The sequence below is a fragment of the Typopeltis vanoorti genome, chromosome 21 (assembly GCF_054136105.1).
Source record: "Typopeltis vanoorti isolate ZY-2024b chromosome 21, IOZ_Tvanoo_1.0, whole genome shotgun sequence".
NCBI classification, from domain to species: Eukaryota; Metazoa; Arthropoda; class Arachnida; order Uropygi; family Thelyphonidae; genus Typopeltis; species Typopeltis vanoorti.
The window spans coordinates 76,463,877-76,481,260 of NC_143569.1; the positions used below are offsets into that span (position 1 = coordinate 76,463,877).

Consider the following 17,384-nt stretch of genomic DNA (forward strand, 5'->3'; position numbering starts at 1 on the left):
TGATGAGGAAGTGGTAGAAAAGATTCAGAGGAGAGTGACCAAGTTGGCGAGTGGTGTAAGGAATGCTCCCTACACTGATAGATTGAGAGTTTGTGGATTACAGAGATTAGTTGATAGGCGGAGAAGAGAAGATATATATAAAAAAAAAAATAGCTAACGCCTTTTTATTCCCGTATAGGGAGTAGGCGAGGCAGTTTTAGCCTTATCTAACTTTTGGAGACTGAGTGGGCAGCTCAGTCTCCACTGGTACCCAATCAGAGATAGCTGGCCCAAAGCTATCACTAATTAAGCGGCACGCAGTGAAGAGACGGCTCAACAAGTGCCGTCATCTCATGGTCCCTCACCCAAACATAATATATTTAATGTCTGAAATAGTGTTGGCGAGTTTACGGGATGAAAAACCCACTTGCTTGTGCCAGAGATTGACTAACTCAGAACCAGTCGAAAAAAGGTTTTAAAAAAATTTCCTTTAATCACCGACTAGATTTGAAACCAAGTCTTCCTTCGTGCGGCCAAGCGCTATGGTGCAAACACATCACAACGCTTGGTTGCACGAAGGAAAACAAGCGACGTGATGTGGCGTTTGCACTTTAACGCCTTTTTATTCCTGTATAGGGAGTAGGTGAGGCCGTTTTAGCCTTATCTGACTTTTGGAGATTGAGTGGGCAGTTTAATCTGCACTGGTACTCAGTCAGAGATAGCTGACCCTATCACTAATTAAGCAGCATGCGGTAAAGCGACGGCTCAAGTGCCGCCATCTCGTAGTGCATATACAGTATATTTAATGAAATAGTGTGGGCTCTATGGTCGATTTTCTTGAGTTTACGGGAACGAAAAACCCGCTAGCCTGTGCCAGAGACCGACTAACTCGGGAACCAGTCGAAAAAAGGCTTAGAAATATTTCCTCTAGTCGCCAACTAGATTTGAAATCAAGTCTTCCTTCATGTGGCCAAGCGCTGTGGTGTGCAATTGCCATGTCCACTAATGTATGAGGAGATATGATAGAAACATTTAAATTACTAAAAGATTTTTATAAGATTGATGCAGGGAAAATATTTCAGCAGTGGGATAGTGCTGGAAGAATAAGAGGTCATTCCTGGAAATTGAGTAAGAGTGTGGTTAACAAGGGTGTGATGACTAAATTTTTCGCTTGGAGAGTGGTGAATGCAGTGGCATAGCTAGTGGAGGGAGGCCCGGGCGGCACTTTGCGTTTAAGAAATCTTGCCATACGGTCTATAGAACAGCAACTGTGTGATGAAATAGACTTCGACAATGTCATCGACAACTTTGCTAACAGAAAAGCAAGAAAAATAATATTTTAGAATGCTGGAATTAAAGTTTTACTTCAAAAATACGAGTAAACATAGTGTTATAATTTATTTCCCTGTATGTCGTTTCGACTTTTTGTAGTATTTTTGGTGTGTATTGAGAGGGGCGGCCTAAACTCAGGGACCGCCCCGGGTGACAAAAGCTCTAGCTATGCCATTGGGTGAATAAATAGAATGTGTTGTCTGACTCAGTAGTGCACTCAGGATTTGATCTTGGGTGGGGGGAGCGAGTTGAGTAGATGATTTGAGAATACACACTACTCATCGCATTCGACCTATGACTGAGCATCTGCAATGATCACTAATTCATAAGTAGTATAGTCTGTATAGATATAGAAGACACAACACAACATAAAGAAAAAAAAAGAATTTTAATTAGGAAAGATTTTTGGAAAATTTTTTTGCAAAAAACTTTTTCCAGAAGATTCGTCTAGGTGCGCCACTGACGAAGCTCACCAGTGGCGCAACCAGAGGGGAGGGCAAAGGAGACATGCCCCCCAAAGAAAAAGGGGAAAAAAATTCCAAAAATCTTTTCGTAATTAAAATTCATTTTTTTTTATGTTGTGTTGTGGCTTCTATATCTATACAGACTGTACTACTTATGAATTAGTGATCATTGCAGATGCTCAGTCATAGGTCGTATGAGTAGTGTGTATTCTCAAATCATCTACTCAACTCGCTGCACTCGCCCAAGATCAAATCCTGAGTGGCGAGTGCACTACTGAAGCGCACAACTGAGTCAGACAACGCATTCTATTCATTCATCCAATGGCGTAGCTAGAGCTTTTGCCGCCCGGGGCGGTCCCTGAGTTTAGGCCGCCCCTCTCAATACATACCAAAAATACTACAAAAAGTCGAAACAACGTATAGGGAAATAAATTAGTTCAAGAAGTATGATAGATATTTGTGTGGATAGTTTGGGTCTCTCCCACGATGATTCTTCTGACACCATGGAGATACCCATTAGTGGCGCACCCAGAGGGGAGGAAATTTCCATTGGCCTTCCTCCCCTACAAAGATAAAGGGAAAAAAAAAACACTAGAAACTTTTCCAAAAATCTTTTCCTAATTAAAATTCATTTAAAATAAAAATGATGGTGTCTCGTGTCTTCTATACTTCTTATGAATTAGTGATCATTGCAGATGCTCAGTCATGGGTCGTATGCGATGATTAGTGCGTATTTTCAAATCGTCTACTCAACTCGTCCCCCCCCCCCCAAGATTAAATCCTGAGTACGCTACTGATACAATAATAATAAGAAAGTTTCCAATTCATGCTTAGTTGATTTTTACAACCTAATTGAGGTCACAAGTACTATTTTCTTTTTTATGCTTAGTACATATGCTTGTCTATAGTTGCCGCTAGTGTGTCATCTACTTGTTGTTCGTGTTCGTTACTCGTGCTACGTAATTTTTGTGAATGTTTGTCGAATTGCGGGCAAGGATTGGTAGCACTCTAAATATAAGGTTAAAACTTGGGTGTCTTTTACTTGTTTATTATTATCATATTAAGATGTTGAACGTTTTCTGAGAATGTTTGCAAGTTTTGAATTCAGACGCCTGAAAGCAGCAACAAAGAAAACAAAAACAACTTACTTTGAGGGCTTTACAAAAATAAATTTTTGCTTCTCTGCCTTCAGAACAAGTCGTCTATGAGTTTTCTTTTGAAATGAGGTTTTAAGAAGGTTGGCTAGTAGTGGCAGTATGTTGTAAGGGTTTATAATAATTGGATAGACGCATACAGTTTTGAATTATGTATGCTTGACAATTTTGGATGTTTTTATTACACATTTAAAAAGGGAGTGGTGAGGGGGGGGACTGCACACTTTCTTATTCGTTACTTTTGCAATTGCCATTCTCAATTAGAAAACATGAATAGAAAAATGTTAACTTGTAGAGATCGAGATATTTACCATTTTATCCATAGCATGATGTTATAGCAAATACTATTCTTCCTCATAACACTAATGATCATGAAGAAGAATAGTATTCTTCCTCATGATCATTAGTGTTATGTGAAAAAGCAAGTAAAAAGCTGTTTCATGAATTTTTCACATTGATAAAATAATTATGCTATAGTATTATCAGAGTGATACCAGTCGAGGCCTGATCGTTTTTACATATTGCAAATCCATGAATCCACATATTATTCATAAACGAATTAAATTCTTGAATAAAGTTTGTTATTTTGCATATGGAGACTTTTGACCAATAAGCATAATTAGGGGGGGGGATTTTATTTGGTCATGGATAACTACAAAGATAATGAAACCTCCTAGTTCTTTTTCACCAAAACTTGTGGCTTCTTCTGGGTAAAAAGTTCATAAAAATGAAGGCAGGCATGAACTATTACAATATAAACTGACCAAAACTGCATGGGAGGTGGCATGAGAAACTCACTCATGTACAAATTACTATTCTGTAATCTTTGCTCCATACCAAAATCCTGACATTCACCACAGGACTTCAGTTTCCGTATCTCGCATTGGTAGACTTTATATCATGATCACTGGTCTCCTTGAAGCTCATGACATCAAGTTGGCTTTTAAGCCTATTTTGAGTATATGAGAGTTTCTTCATTCTACTAAAGACCACAATTCCTTCTACATACATCTTGGGGGTCTGTAATATTCCATGCTCTTATGACCTTTCTTTTATAGGTCACATCCCAAGAAGTTTTTGAAATAAGATAGAAAGACCATAGAGACAACTTGGGGCTTGGCTTTTCATTTTTCTCACACACACACACACACTTAATAAGAAGCAAGGATTAATGCCATGTGATATTTGGAAATCACTTATTAGATCTTTCCACATGTCCAAATTTCAGCCAGCTATCTACACGTAATGCTGAACGATAGCTAACTCATGCCACTTCCAACAGTCCAGGTTTTTTTTTTCCTGACTGTTTATATTATAATAGTTCCTACATAATTTGTTTTAGTAACATTTAGAGTAAAGTATAGTTTATGTTTGCCTCTATCGTACAATTTGTATGTATTTTTTTTTACTCAGAAGAAGCTATAAGTTTCGGTGGTGAAACTTTCATTATCTTTATAGTTATGCACAACTGACTAAAAACCTTTTTTTTTTTTTTTAATCTAAGTTTGTCATATTAAAATCTATTAATTGAAAAAAAAATTTTCATAATCGCTTTCATCCAGTAGTTTAAATTTTGCATTTTCCAAGAATGGCCTAGCACTTGGATAATGCTAGATAGAGCTATCCCAAACTGTCCCTGCCCTTCCAAAAAGTATCAGTGAATTGTATTCATTGGATTCTCATTAGAATTATGAGACCAGATTATGCTTTGTTAATTGTATGTATTCTCAGGCCAGTTTGCAGGGGGGGGGGAAGAAATCTTGCTACATCTGTACAGTTTTGATAAGCAAATTCCCCATCTTCCCTTATGGATTGTTAATTAATTATAATAGCGAATGCTCCTTATGTCAGAAATTGTCATATTATTAAAAACGGAAGAGTGGTTATAGATGGGATTAATTCTCTCTCTGTGTTTTTGCAGTGATACTTGTTTCTCCTATCTCTTGCACTTCCACTGAACACCTTTAAATCTGGATAATTTTTGTATTTTTTTTTCTTTTAAATTACTGTTGGCTACATTTAAGTTCCTTCTAAATAACAGTGCCATCTTTAAACACGATTTCAATTCATAAAAGAAGCCATTTTTATCTCTTCTGTATACACATGATTCCCTCTCCCACATCTGCTGTAATTCTTATTTTTTCTTATCTACGTATGTTGGAAGGATGGGTTTGGTTGAGTTGGTTGGAGTTATCTCCAGACAACTAAAGCAATAAAACCATTGTCTGTTAGTGGTGTGCAGTCTCAAGCCAGTTTTCTTGCTTTGCAAGATGAAAAATCCAAGTTTCTGGGAAGGAAAAAAAACTTGCCACCCAAATACTAAACCTTCTAACTTACCTTCTGTTGAAAAGTTCTCCTTATGAACATTCTTTACATTGTAGATAGGATTAAAATCCAGCATTTTCTAGCTGAAGAGTAAATGTTATATCCTCATGAATGCATTACAAAGATTCTCTTTTGCAAAGGTTCAGTTGAAATGATTGACAGCTTTTAGGAGAAATACATTGTCTTCGACTGAGCATTATATAACTATTGGATAAAACTTTTGAGAACTTGCATAATTTTCTCCAAATCTGTGGCCTTTCACTTTTCATTTAAAGCAAAAACAGAGAAACAAAAATGATCTAGTAGATCCCTGGGAATAGAATCACAGTTATTATATTTACGGCTATTTAGCCTGCTTCTGTTTAGGAGTGCCCCTGTTTAAATGTCATTGGCTTTTTACTCACGGATTCTTAGGGCATTGTAGATGTGTATTTACCAATAAATATATGTAGCATAAATTTAGAGAAATTTACACATACCTTTTTCCTGGGTGTTGTGGCATAACAATGACAGATTAAGAATAACAATGTTTCATAAGCATATATTAAATATACGTATAGATAACATTTACAGGATCCTCCAAGAAACTTGTATTTTTTACTGCTCAAGGCTACTTCTTAGCAGTAGAACTGTTACACTATAAATCTACCTCACCCTAGACTGCTGTTCTCACATTTTGGGTAGGTACCTAAACCTCTTTAAAAATGCATAATAATGTTCAGGAGCAGACTCTAGATGAGCCATCTATTAACTAGATGGCTCACCTCTTGCAGACTTACTGTAATCGCTTTCTTAGACATTCTGTTTATGCTTTATGGCTCTTCTAGCTGTTTTCATGAACACTGTTCTACTGTACTGGTTACCATCATTCCTCCGTAAATTTGAAAAAATATTTTTTTTCTTTCATGCTTATACGGTGATCAGAATACATTATGGAAAATTATGGAGACAACTACCGTGTTAGAGTAAAACTTTAGTTTAATTTTGGTTTATTTTAGTTTTGGTTTATATTAAACTAAAGTTTTATTCTAACACGGTAGTTGTCTCCATAATTTTCCATAATGTATTTTAAAAAAAATGAGCAACTTTTGTTCAACATTCATTACTGTCCTGCTTCATGCCTACTGAAATATGTTCTAATGGTCCTCATTAATTTATACGTGTTTGAAACTTCTTCTCCCTCTTGCTTTTCTCCAAGATTAAAACTTCAAGCTGTTCAAGAAACATAACGGGTTTCTTCTTTTTCCATAACCACATTCCTCATTATGTTATATATTGTAGAATTTGCAATGTATTGTGAGTGGCATTGATATATATATATATATATATAGAGAGAGAGAGAGAGAGAGATTAGATTGATTGATTGATTTTAGAGCCTCTGTAGCTCAGTTGGTATTGACAGTTTTCCTTGGAAAGACATAGGTTTGAATTCTGCCTACATCTTTCAAAACAGTCAAAGTAGCCAGAAGAACATATGTGCTTTACAGATGTGAATAATGCAGATAGGATTAACCACCCTTTCATAAGCAGTAATCAAGCCATCAGCTTCACAAACCATTCTGCCACAGTGGGATTTAAACTCATGGCCTGTAAGTTGGGAAGAGTGAAGTACACTTGTATACAATATATATATATATGTGTGTGTTGGGAAGAGGAGTCCACTTGTATACGATATTATTCATTTTTTTTAACCCTACATATATAACTGGAATGTTGATTGATGAAGAAACAATTTGAATACTTGGTTAATCCAAAGTCAGTAAAAATTACTGACTTTGGATTAACTAAAATGAATTAAATTGCTGTATATTATTCTCGTAAGTCAAACTTGTATAAACTGAAATGTTGGCATCAAAAGATCGTATGTTTATAAATATTGACCTGAAGTATACAGTAAATAAGTAGCATTGACGTTACTATTACCAGACCTCCATGGAATGAAGTGACTCATCATTGGAGGTCGCACTACACACATAGCCCATCATACTGTGCCTTGAATCTATTCACTGTCTCCACATTCACAACACTCTCAGGCAGTATATTTATTTAAGGCATGGAATAATAGACTGTGTGTGTAATAGTGGGAACTCCCGTGAATGACCTCTGGTTTTCCCTATGTTTTTCCCCCATTCTATGTAAAACATCATTAATCTGGTAACAACTCCTTAATAACTTATATCTCAATCATATCCCTTCCTCCTTCACTAGGTCTCTGCAATTTCATTTCTGTAATATGTCTTTATACTCAATATTCCAGAGATCAGGAACCACCTCAATCAATTGTCTCTGGACCTTTTTCAATATCTCCTTTTGAAAATCAGGTGACCAAGTCTGTGAACAATACTCCATATGTGTGGCCTAATCAAAGCCTTATACAGTGGAACCATGACATCCTTGTACACATCATTGCCATAATCCATTGTGCTGTCTTCATGATTCTAGCAATGTGTCCCTGAAATTTTAGGTCCTTTTCCACAATCACTCTCATATCCCTCATTTCCACCACTTCCTCCAAGATATTGTCACCAGTTGTATACTCTCTGCATCCCATGTTTGCCTCCCAAATTTTAAAACGTTACACTTTGTAACATTGAACTGATAATCCCAATCACTGGCCCATTTAACCAGTGCATTCAAGTCCTCTTGTAAAGCCATGACGTCGTCTTCATTCCTCGTTGTTCTCCCCAACTTTGCATCATCTGCAAACAATTGAATATCACCATTCAGACACCTCCCAATATAATTAGCATACAAGTTAAACAGCAACATCCCCAAAACAGACCCTTTGGATACACCACTAGTAACTTCCTCTTCTAGGATATCACTCCTCCATACACAACTTTCTGATACCTATCAGACAGCTAATTTCTTCGGTATCAGAATGCCATGCTAATCTACTATCCAACTTCCATTCTTTCCAGTTTAATCACCAGCTTATCATGTGGTAATCTATCAAAGGCCTTTGCAAAATCTAAATATAGCATTGTGTATGCATCACCTTTATCCAGTGCATTAGTCATCTTGTTATAATAAGTAAACAGATCTTCCTTTAGTAAACCCTCTTTCAACTCATTTGGAATTTGGCTCAGTACAAGACTCATATTAAAAGGTATGTCAAAGGTGTTAACTGTCTGGAACATTCCTTCAATAATTGCAATTTGCACTTATTCAATGCAAAAAAAAAATAATAATAATAATTAAAACTGATGAAAATGAATTCTATAATTCTTAAAATGTAGCACAAGTGAATTATGTAAATTAACAATTCACATTTGATATTTCATTAAAATTTAAAAGTACATGAAAAGCAGATTTCATAATAATAATAATAACTTTTTTTTAAGTTTTCAGTTTTTTGTTTAGCTAATCAGTTTAATAGAGATTTTACATATGCATTTTGGAAATATAATTTATTATTATTATTATTATGGCTACTCCATATAGTCCTTAGACTCATCAAGGGAAGCCCTAAACATCATGCCAATACTATCCAACATTTGTACAGTATATATCATACTTTGCTTTGAACCCATTCCCAATCATGGCACTTGCAATAAACCCTGTCAACCTATTCCACTCATTTACCACTCTCTAAGCAAAAAAATCTAGTCTTGACACCCTTGCTAACTACACTCTTGTTCAGTTTCCAAGGATGATCCCTAGTTCTCCCACTGCCAGACCTGTTCTGAAAAATTTCTTCTGTGTTAATCTTGTAAAATCCCTTCAGTAATTTGCATGCCTCAATCATATCACCCCTTTTCCACCTGTCATCCAATTTCTGTAACCCACAATTCTTCACCCTGTCCTCATAAGGTTCATTCAATAAACCTTCTACCATCTTAGTCACTTGCCTCTGGATCCTTTCCACCTTCTCATCCCTAAGAAACCTAGACGACCAGGTCTGTACACAGTTTTCAAGATGGGATTTTACCAAGGTACTGACCCCAAAATGCATAACTTTACACTTTCTTACATTAAACTGACATCCATTCTCCTTTGCCCAGACTGCCAGCTTAACCAAATCATTCTGCAAAATATTAACATCTTTATTCATTATTGTTTTATCCAATTTTGCATCATTGGCAAACAACTGAATAGTTCCTCTCAGATTCTTTCCTGTATTGTTAATGTGCAAATTAAATAGTAGTGGCCCAAGAAAGAGCCCTGTAGCACGTCATTAGTCGCAGGCTTTCTGCTGAACTCTTCTTCTGAATACCTACTCTCTGATATCTCTCCATCAGTCACCTTATCCACTTCAACTTTATATCCATCCTAGTGTGCTAGAATTTATTGATTAGAATTCCATGTGATATACTGTCAAAAACCTTCGCTAAGTCCAGCAGTATCACTGTAAACCTATTACCTTTATCCAATTCAGCTGGCACTGTATTTTAAAACATGAGCAAATTACTGAGGCACGACCTACCCTTCACAAAAACCATGTTTCCCCCCCCCCCCCCTATATAGTATCTCATTTCTGTCTATTCATTCCTGAGTGTTGCTCTTGACCAGACTCTCCAGTACCTTGACTATGACTCCTGATATGCTGATCGGTCAGTAATTTACCATCAGTCTTGGAACTAAGAAAATAGTTCCACTTGGAGCAGTGGAACTATTTTCTCTTCTTTCCGCCCACTTGGTACTGACCCAGAACCAAGACTTAGATTAAGCAGTGTGGTCAAAGGCACTGCCAATTCCCTAGTACCTTCTTGTAAAACTCAAGCTAGTATACCATTTAATCACATAGCTGTATTCACGTTTAGATTCTGTAATATGCTGTGCACCTCCAGTTCATTTACTCAGTTTTCATATAAGCCTTTGCCTCTTTTGTTTCTGCAATATTTTCACCTGTATACTCTTGCAAAGTGTTCACTTAGTAATTCTGCTGCTTTTCCTTATTCAGTTACCTTCTTACCATTGGCATTCATTAAAATCATTCTTCCATGAACATTTTTCCTTTTATTTACAACACACGAAAGTACTTTTTAAGATTATCTTTGGCATATACTGCTAATTTCCTTTGATACTCTGCTTTTGTCTTTCTATACCACACTGGTTACCCTTCTGTTTTTTACTACTCATGTGCCTGCTAGTCACCCTTCTCCTTAAATACCCTCCACAATTTTTTTTATTTTTATTTTTATTTTTTTTTTTAGCTCCAGAGTAATGAAGGTATTCATCCATTTAACTCCTATTTGATTTATTCTCTTGACACTAGATATGCAGTTTACAGTTACTTTCCCAAAATACTCCTTTACCACTTCCCATGCACTATCAGCATTCAGCCCTCACAATTTCACATGCCATGCAACTGATTCAAGCAATCTCCTAAGTTTATCATGATTACCAGCCCTATGCTAGCCAGGTTGGCCAAGTGGTTAGCATGTCTGCTCTCCAGCCAAGAGGCTGCGGGTTCAAATCCTGCAATGGGCATGGATATTTATGATTGTCTTACAGACTCTGTGTGGAAAGAGAATTTCAGATCCTACCACTTATTTTAGCAGAAAACTTCACTCCCAAGACCTGGTGAGGTACGGGAGTGACTATATGGCATCTACGGATGTCAAATGTGAAAAAAAAAAGCCCTATAATTTTCCACATATATGTGAGTCAAGCGTGGTGCACGTGTGTAAGAAGAACTCCAGATTGAGATAAGTATTCTTGGAATAATTAAGTATATATGAGTATTTGTTTGAGTAAGAGCTGCTGTAAAAGTTGTGCGGTACCATTATTATTATTAGTGTGGGGGATTTTGTTTTGCTTAAACTTAATTACGAATTTGTTGTTATCATTAGACTTTAGAGTGACAACCAGCAGATTAAACATGGCAGCAGCTTTGTCATTCCATGACTTTAACTTAGATTTCTGTGATTTGTGGATGTTTAGGGCAGATGGAAGGAGGGTGTGTGCAAAGTGTGACCTGAACGAGGAATTGATGATGGAAAGTGTTAGTAGCGAGAATGTCGCAGGGAAAATGAGAGCACGTTTGAAAGAGGATGGTGTGAAAGAGAGGCAAAAGAATGTTAAAATATCAGTAAAAAAGAAAACAAGTGATTTAAAAATCGTAACGGATGTTAATAAGGATAAAAGTGAGGCGAGAGTGGCAGAAGGAAACAAAATTGAGAGAACGAATGAAACTGGAAATGCAGGAATCGAATTCCACTTTCAATTCCTGCATGATGCAGGAATCGAAACTGGAAAAAATCGAAAGAATGAATGATAGCGAAAGTCGGACGCATGTTGGACCAAAAGTACGGAAGCACAGAAGGATGAATGAGAGTGAAAGCGAGAAGAGGGTGTCGAGAGTTAGAAAATTAGAAAGAATGAATGATAGAGAGAATGTGACATGAGATTCGGAAGTTGAATTGGATTGGATGAGGAAAGTGATGAAATGGATGCAGAATGAAATTAAGAAAATTCAGGTAAAAACTATTAAAACTAATCATGATGGCACGAAAGATGAGCGAGTGGTGTTATATGGCGACTTCATTATTAAAAGTGCTGGATGATAGGATGCACAAGGTATGTTTTCCAGGTGATAAAATGAGTAGAGTGATTGAGGCATTGGATATGAGGAGGGAGTGAGCAAAGAAGTTGATGGTTTTAATCGGCACGAATGATTTGACAGAGAACAAAAAGCAAGTCAGAATGGATGTCAGGAGGCTGCTTAGAAGGATAAAAGAGAATACTGTGACAGGAAGGGTAGTCAGCATGTTGCCTAGGTATGACTGTAGTGAGATGAGGTGGAGAGCAAGGATTATGAATGATATGCTGGCTGAAATGTGTGAGGAGATGGGAGTACAGTTTGTTAATGTGTGGAATGAGTTTGAAGGAAGAAGTGAACTGTATGGGAGTGATGGATTGCATTTCAGTAGTTATGGTGTGAGTCGCTTGGAGAGTGCTGCTGGAAGGTAGAGAAGTGAGTAGAGTTGAGAGAGAATGAATCAGATCAAGCGGGAAGTGATGTGGAAGAGCAGGAGAGATTGAAGAGGTGGTTATGAATGAGGAAGTGAGTGGTATGAGTATAGAAAATGAGAGAATGGGGTGCAAGAGGAGCAGGGAAATGGGGAGGCTCAGGGTGGACAGGGGTACACAGCGTGAGAAAGGTGTGGATGCTCCAAGAGGAGGTGAGAGCATGTGTAGACAGGAAAGAAGTGGAATGACCTGGGATCAAGAGGAAACAGTTGGAATTGAAAAGGGTTTTAAAATGAATAAACAGAAAGGGAAATGGTCCCAGTCGAGCATGGAGAGGTCATATTCACCTATAGGAGTTGCCAACAAGTGTGCAATCTTATTATTGAATTACTCTGGATTTAAAGAAAGATGTTGGAAGTTTATATATGACCTCTCCTATTGCTTCTGCCTTAGTATCTCCACGTTTGGGTCTTCCCCCCACTGACGAGATCTCAATAAAGGTTGATACCGGTCTGGGTAGTGGCCCTTCCCTTAATGCATAGCAGTATACATGTCCATAAGGAGATGTGCTTTGCATTATGGAAGATACTGAGACAAGGAGTGATGAGAGCTTGATCCACCTTTGCTCGGAGTTGCCTGGTGTTGCACTACCTGACCTCAGTCCTGAAGATATTTTCATGCGCAAACTTTGTTTGCTTACACTTGGATAAAGGATTAAACTAAATTTATTATTGTCTAACCAAGTGAAAAATAAACTTCCAACATCTTTCTCTAAATCCAGAGTAATTCAATAATAAGGTGGTACACCTGTTGGTGACTCCTATAGGTAAATATGACCTCTTCTATTGCTTCTGCCTTAGTATCTCCACGTTTGGGTCTGCTTCCCACTGACGAGACCTCGATAAAGGTTGAAACCGGTCTGGGTAGTGGCCCTTCCCTTAATGCATAGCAGTATACATGTCTGCAAGGAGATGTGCTTTGCATTATGGGAGATACTGAGACAAGGAGTGATGAGAGCTTGGTCCACCTTTGCTTGGAGTTGCCTGGTGTTGCACTACCTGATGTCCTGAAGATATTTTCAGGTGCAAACTTTGTTTGCTTACACTTGGATAAAGGATTAAACTAAATTTATTGTAGTCTAACCAAGTGAAAAATAAACTTCCAACAGCTCAAGAGACAGCTTGTGGGTGTAGCATGGAATGAGGAGTTAGCTGGTAAAGAGATCAATGCAGCTTGTGGGATTTTCAAAAACTATCTAGTAGATGCAATGTCTAAGTATATTCCAAGGGTGAGAAGGTTAAATAAGGTGGGTGTGAGATGGATGAATAAACAGATTAAGCATGCAATACAGAGAAAAAGGGCATTGTGGAGGCAGCATAAGAGAAGTGGAAATAACCAATTTCATGAGGTCTACAAAGACCAGGCAAGGAGGGTGACTTGGTTGGTTAGGGTAGCTAAAGAGAGGTATGAACAGCAGTTGGCTAATGAAGCCAAAAAGAATCCTAAGGAGTTCTTTTGATATGTAGCCAGCAAAAGAAAGAATGATTATGGAAGGATGACATTGATACGAGAAAATGGTATAAAGACAGCTGTTGCAGAATGTGTGGTAGAGATACTTAATGAGCAATTCATAAAGATCTTTCAATCTTGTGAATGTGACTTCATGGAGAGATTGAGAGCAGTAGATGATGGGGAGGAGAGACTGACTGTAAGTGAGCAAGAGGTGTATGGGGGAGTTGAGTAAACTAGATGTTAATAAGGCTGTGGGACTTGATAATATATCGCCACGTATTCTGAAGGAATATGCCAGGGAGTTGACACCTCTCTTGACATATTTTTTTAATATGAGTCTTGCACTCGGTCAAGTCCCTAAGGAGTGGAAGGAGGGCAAGATTGTGCCACTTCATAAAGGAGGTGATCAAATTCAAGCATCAAACTATAGGCCTATCTGTGTGTCAGGTATTCTGGTTAAGTTGTTGGTGAAGCTTGTGAGAACTAGGATCCAGAGTTGGGTTGAAAACAATGGTATTATCTTTGATGGACAGCATGGATTTGCTAAAGGGAGGTCATGTTTTAGTAATCTACTTATTACAATAAAGTGACTGCTTCCTTGGACAGAGGAGAAGGATACACAGTAATATACTTAGATTTTGCAAAGGCTTTTGATAGAGTACCTCATGATAAATTGATAGTCAAACTAGAGCAGATGGGGTTGAATATTAGATTAGTGCATTAGATGGGAGACTGGCTATCTGATAGGTATCAACAAGTTGTGTATGGGGGTGCGATATCCAGGAAAAAGAAAGTCACTAGTGGAGTGCCTCAGGGGTCTGTTTTGGTGCCATTACTGTTTAACTTGTATATTAACGATATAGGTGAGGATTTGGATGGAGATATTCAGTTGTTTGCAGATGATGTAAAGTTGGGATGAACCATGAATAGTAGTGAAGATGTTATAGCCTTATAAGAAGACTTGAATAAATTGAGTGATTGGGCACGGAAATGGAGATGTGAGTTCAATGTTGCAAAATGTAATGTTTTAAAATTTGGAAAACAAAGATGGGATGCAGAATTTATGCTTGGTGAGGATATATTGTTGGAGGTGGACGAAATAAAAGATCTGGGGGTGATAGTGGATAAGGATCTGAAATTTAGGGGACACATAGCCAAAATTGTGAAGACAACACAGAGGCTTCTGGGAATGATGCAGAGGACACTGACATGTAGAAATAGGGAGATTCTTGTTCCGTTGTATAAGGCTTTGATTAGGCCACACATGGGCTATTGTGCCCAGATTTGGTCACCTGGTTTTCAGAAGGATGAAGAGATGTTGGAAAGGGTCCAAAGGCAGTTGACTAAGGTAGTTTCTGACCTCTGGAATGTCGAGTATGAGGAAAGATTGAGAAGATGTAATTTGCAGAGTCTGGTGGACAGGAGGAAGAGGGGAGACATGATAGAGACCTACAAGTTGGTAAGAGGTTGTTATAGGATCAATGCTGGAGAAGTTCTACATCAGGAAGAATCAGAGCTCATACCTGGAAACTGTATAAAGAGAGTGTGAGTAGGGGAGTTAGGGGCAGGCTTTTTTCGTGCAGAGTTGTGAATTATTGGAATGCCTTGCCTGAGAGTATGGTGTCTGCAAGGAGTTTGAATGTGTTCATTGCACAGTATGATGAGCTGTGTGTGTGATAAAAGGTAACTCCCAGATGAGTCTTTGACTCCATGAGGTCTTGGGGTTGTAATAGTAATAATAATATATCCCCCTCTTAACTGAAAATTTCACACATTTAGCCATCTTACAGGTTGAAACCATATGATCACTGTGACCAGTTGGTAGCAGTGTGGTCATATTGGTTATGACCAATTTCTCTGATGCATTTACTAGATCTAGCACTCTCGAACTCCTAGTATATTCCATCACATGCTGCCCCAGGTAATTATTCCATAGTAACTGCATAAATTCCATTTCTTTCTTCCCATGTGTCCTTTCCTCCTTTCAATCTATGTTCCCATAGTTGAAGTCTCCCACAATAATTACCTGCCCTCCACTCATTAAGCTTATTTGCCTATACATACTATTCCCATCATCTTTTATATCCCCTTGGTATAATCAGTAGAAGCAATCAGCTGTATATTTTGTTCTGTTGTCCACTATCTCATACCATATGCTATTTTCACTGGCCTGCAGTTGGACTCCTACTCTCTTTGACTGCAGTTCATTGGTTCTCTTCAATAATATTCCTGCCTCCATTTTTTTTTTTTGTCTCTATTCTCCTTGAATATACTATATCCTTCACATTCTATGCCACTAACTATATCATCTTCTGTCCGCCATGTCTCACCAATGACAGAAACTTCTATCTCTTGTTCTGAATGCTCCTAGCATTAATGTACATAAAGTGTAATTGCCTCTTAGGCCCACTGCTGTCATTATGCTTTATACTAACTATCCTATTTAGTATCATAGTGTACTAGTTTATTCATTCTTAAACACAGATACCAGCTGCCTCACTGGTATCTGTGTATGTGCTTAACAGCTCTCTCCCCCCCCCCCCCAAAAAAAAACTCTTGTTTCCTTGATTTTGCACTTCACTTTCACTTCATCTCATGGCACTTTTTCCAGACTCTGAACACCAAATCCATTCAGATGCAAGCCACCCTTCATGTGTAACTCCTTGCGTACATGGAACTCACTCCATGCATCCACAAATTCCACATCATTCCTCTTATTCCCTATTCACTCACTATTATGGCCCTGCTTCTCAGCTCAACTCTGTCACACTGAGGTAACAGACTCACTAACTCTCTCATTCTTTTCTTTTGCTATTTTCAGTAACTCTGTCCTGTCCTCCCACATATCATACCTTTCTCCTTTCAAATCATTTGTTCCAGCCAAAACAGTCAGATCTTTCACTTTATCCTTTTGCATTCTAATAATCTCACATATTAGTTGATTTGTTAATTTTTGCACCTAAGAAGCACGAATTGTCACTCACTCTAGCCAATCACACTTCTTATGATAGAATCACTGTACAAGACTCTCCTTAAAATTTTCAGGTGATTTAAAAGTAAGAGGTTAGATACCTTCCACCCTATAAAATCATATAGATCCTAAGTGTACAAAGTTATAGCAGTGTTAATGTGCAATACATTTAAATTAATTTTGTAAATATTATTTATTTTATTTTCAGCTATCTTCACTCATTCCATTTACTTTATTGGTAGATGAGCTCAGTTTTTGCATTTGTATATAAAATATACATACATATTTTTTACCAATGGTAAGTATTCTGAAATTAATTTTGTGTGTATGTATGGTGGGGGGGTAGAATTTGGTCATAGGCATTTTACACCAAGCCTCTTTTTATGTTTTTTCATAAATAAATACCTTTTAATTAATAAAGTACAATAACATTGCTGTAAAAATTGCACTATAGAGTACCACACAGCTTTCCTGCTGTTTCAGTATCCTGTCTTATAGTAAATTGACTATTAAGGACTCATCATTTTCCAGTGTACATTACCTCAAGATATGTACAGGATATTATCAGTAATATAACATTATTATTTACTAAAATAAAGAGCCAAAAGGCTTCAGTTCGGCAATGCAAAATTATAAAAATCAAGTGGATATTAGATCTAGCTTTATTTCAAAGCCAAATGTAGAAACTATGAAAATTTCATGAAAGTTCACCAGAGAGTTTACAGGAATACA

General features: G+C 37.5%; 1 protein-coding gene across 3 annotated transcripts in view; it reads left to right on the plus strand.

Moving 5' to 3' along the window:
• Positions 1-2,699: 2,699 nt before the first annotated feature.
• RabGGTb (geranylgeranyl transferase type-2 subunit beta) overlaps positions 2,700-17,384 on the plus strand; it is a 113,181-nt gene continuing 98,496 nt past the window's right edge. For 2 of the 3 annotated variants that reach the window (XM_090410967.1, XM_090410970.1), the window contains exons 1-2: positions 2,700-2,794; positions 16,861-16,950. In XM_090410967.1, coding sequence (XP_090267093.1) covers positions 16,948-16,950 — 3 coding nt within the window. In that variant the 5' untranslated portion in view covers positions 2,700-2,794; positions 16,861-16,947. The remainder of the gene's footprint in view (positions 2,795-16,860; positions 16,951-17,384) is intronic. The other variant, XM_090410969.1, reaches the window with a different exon arrangement.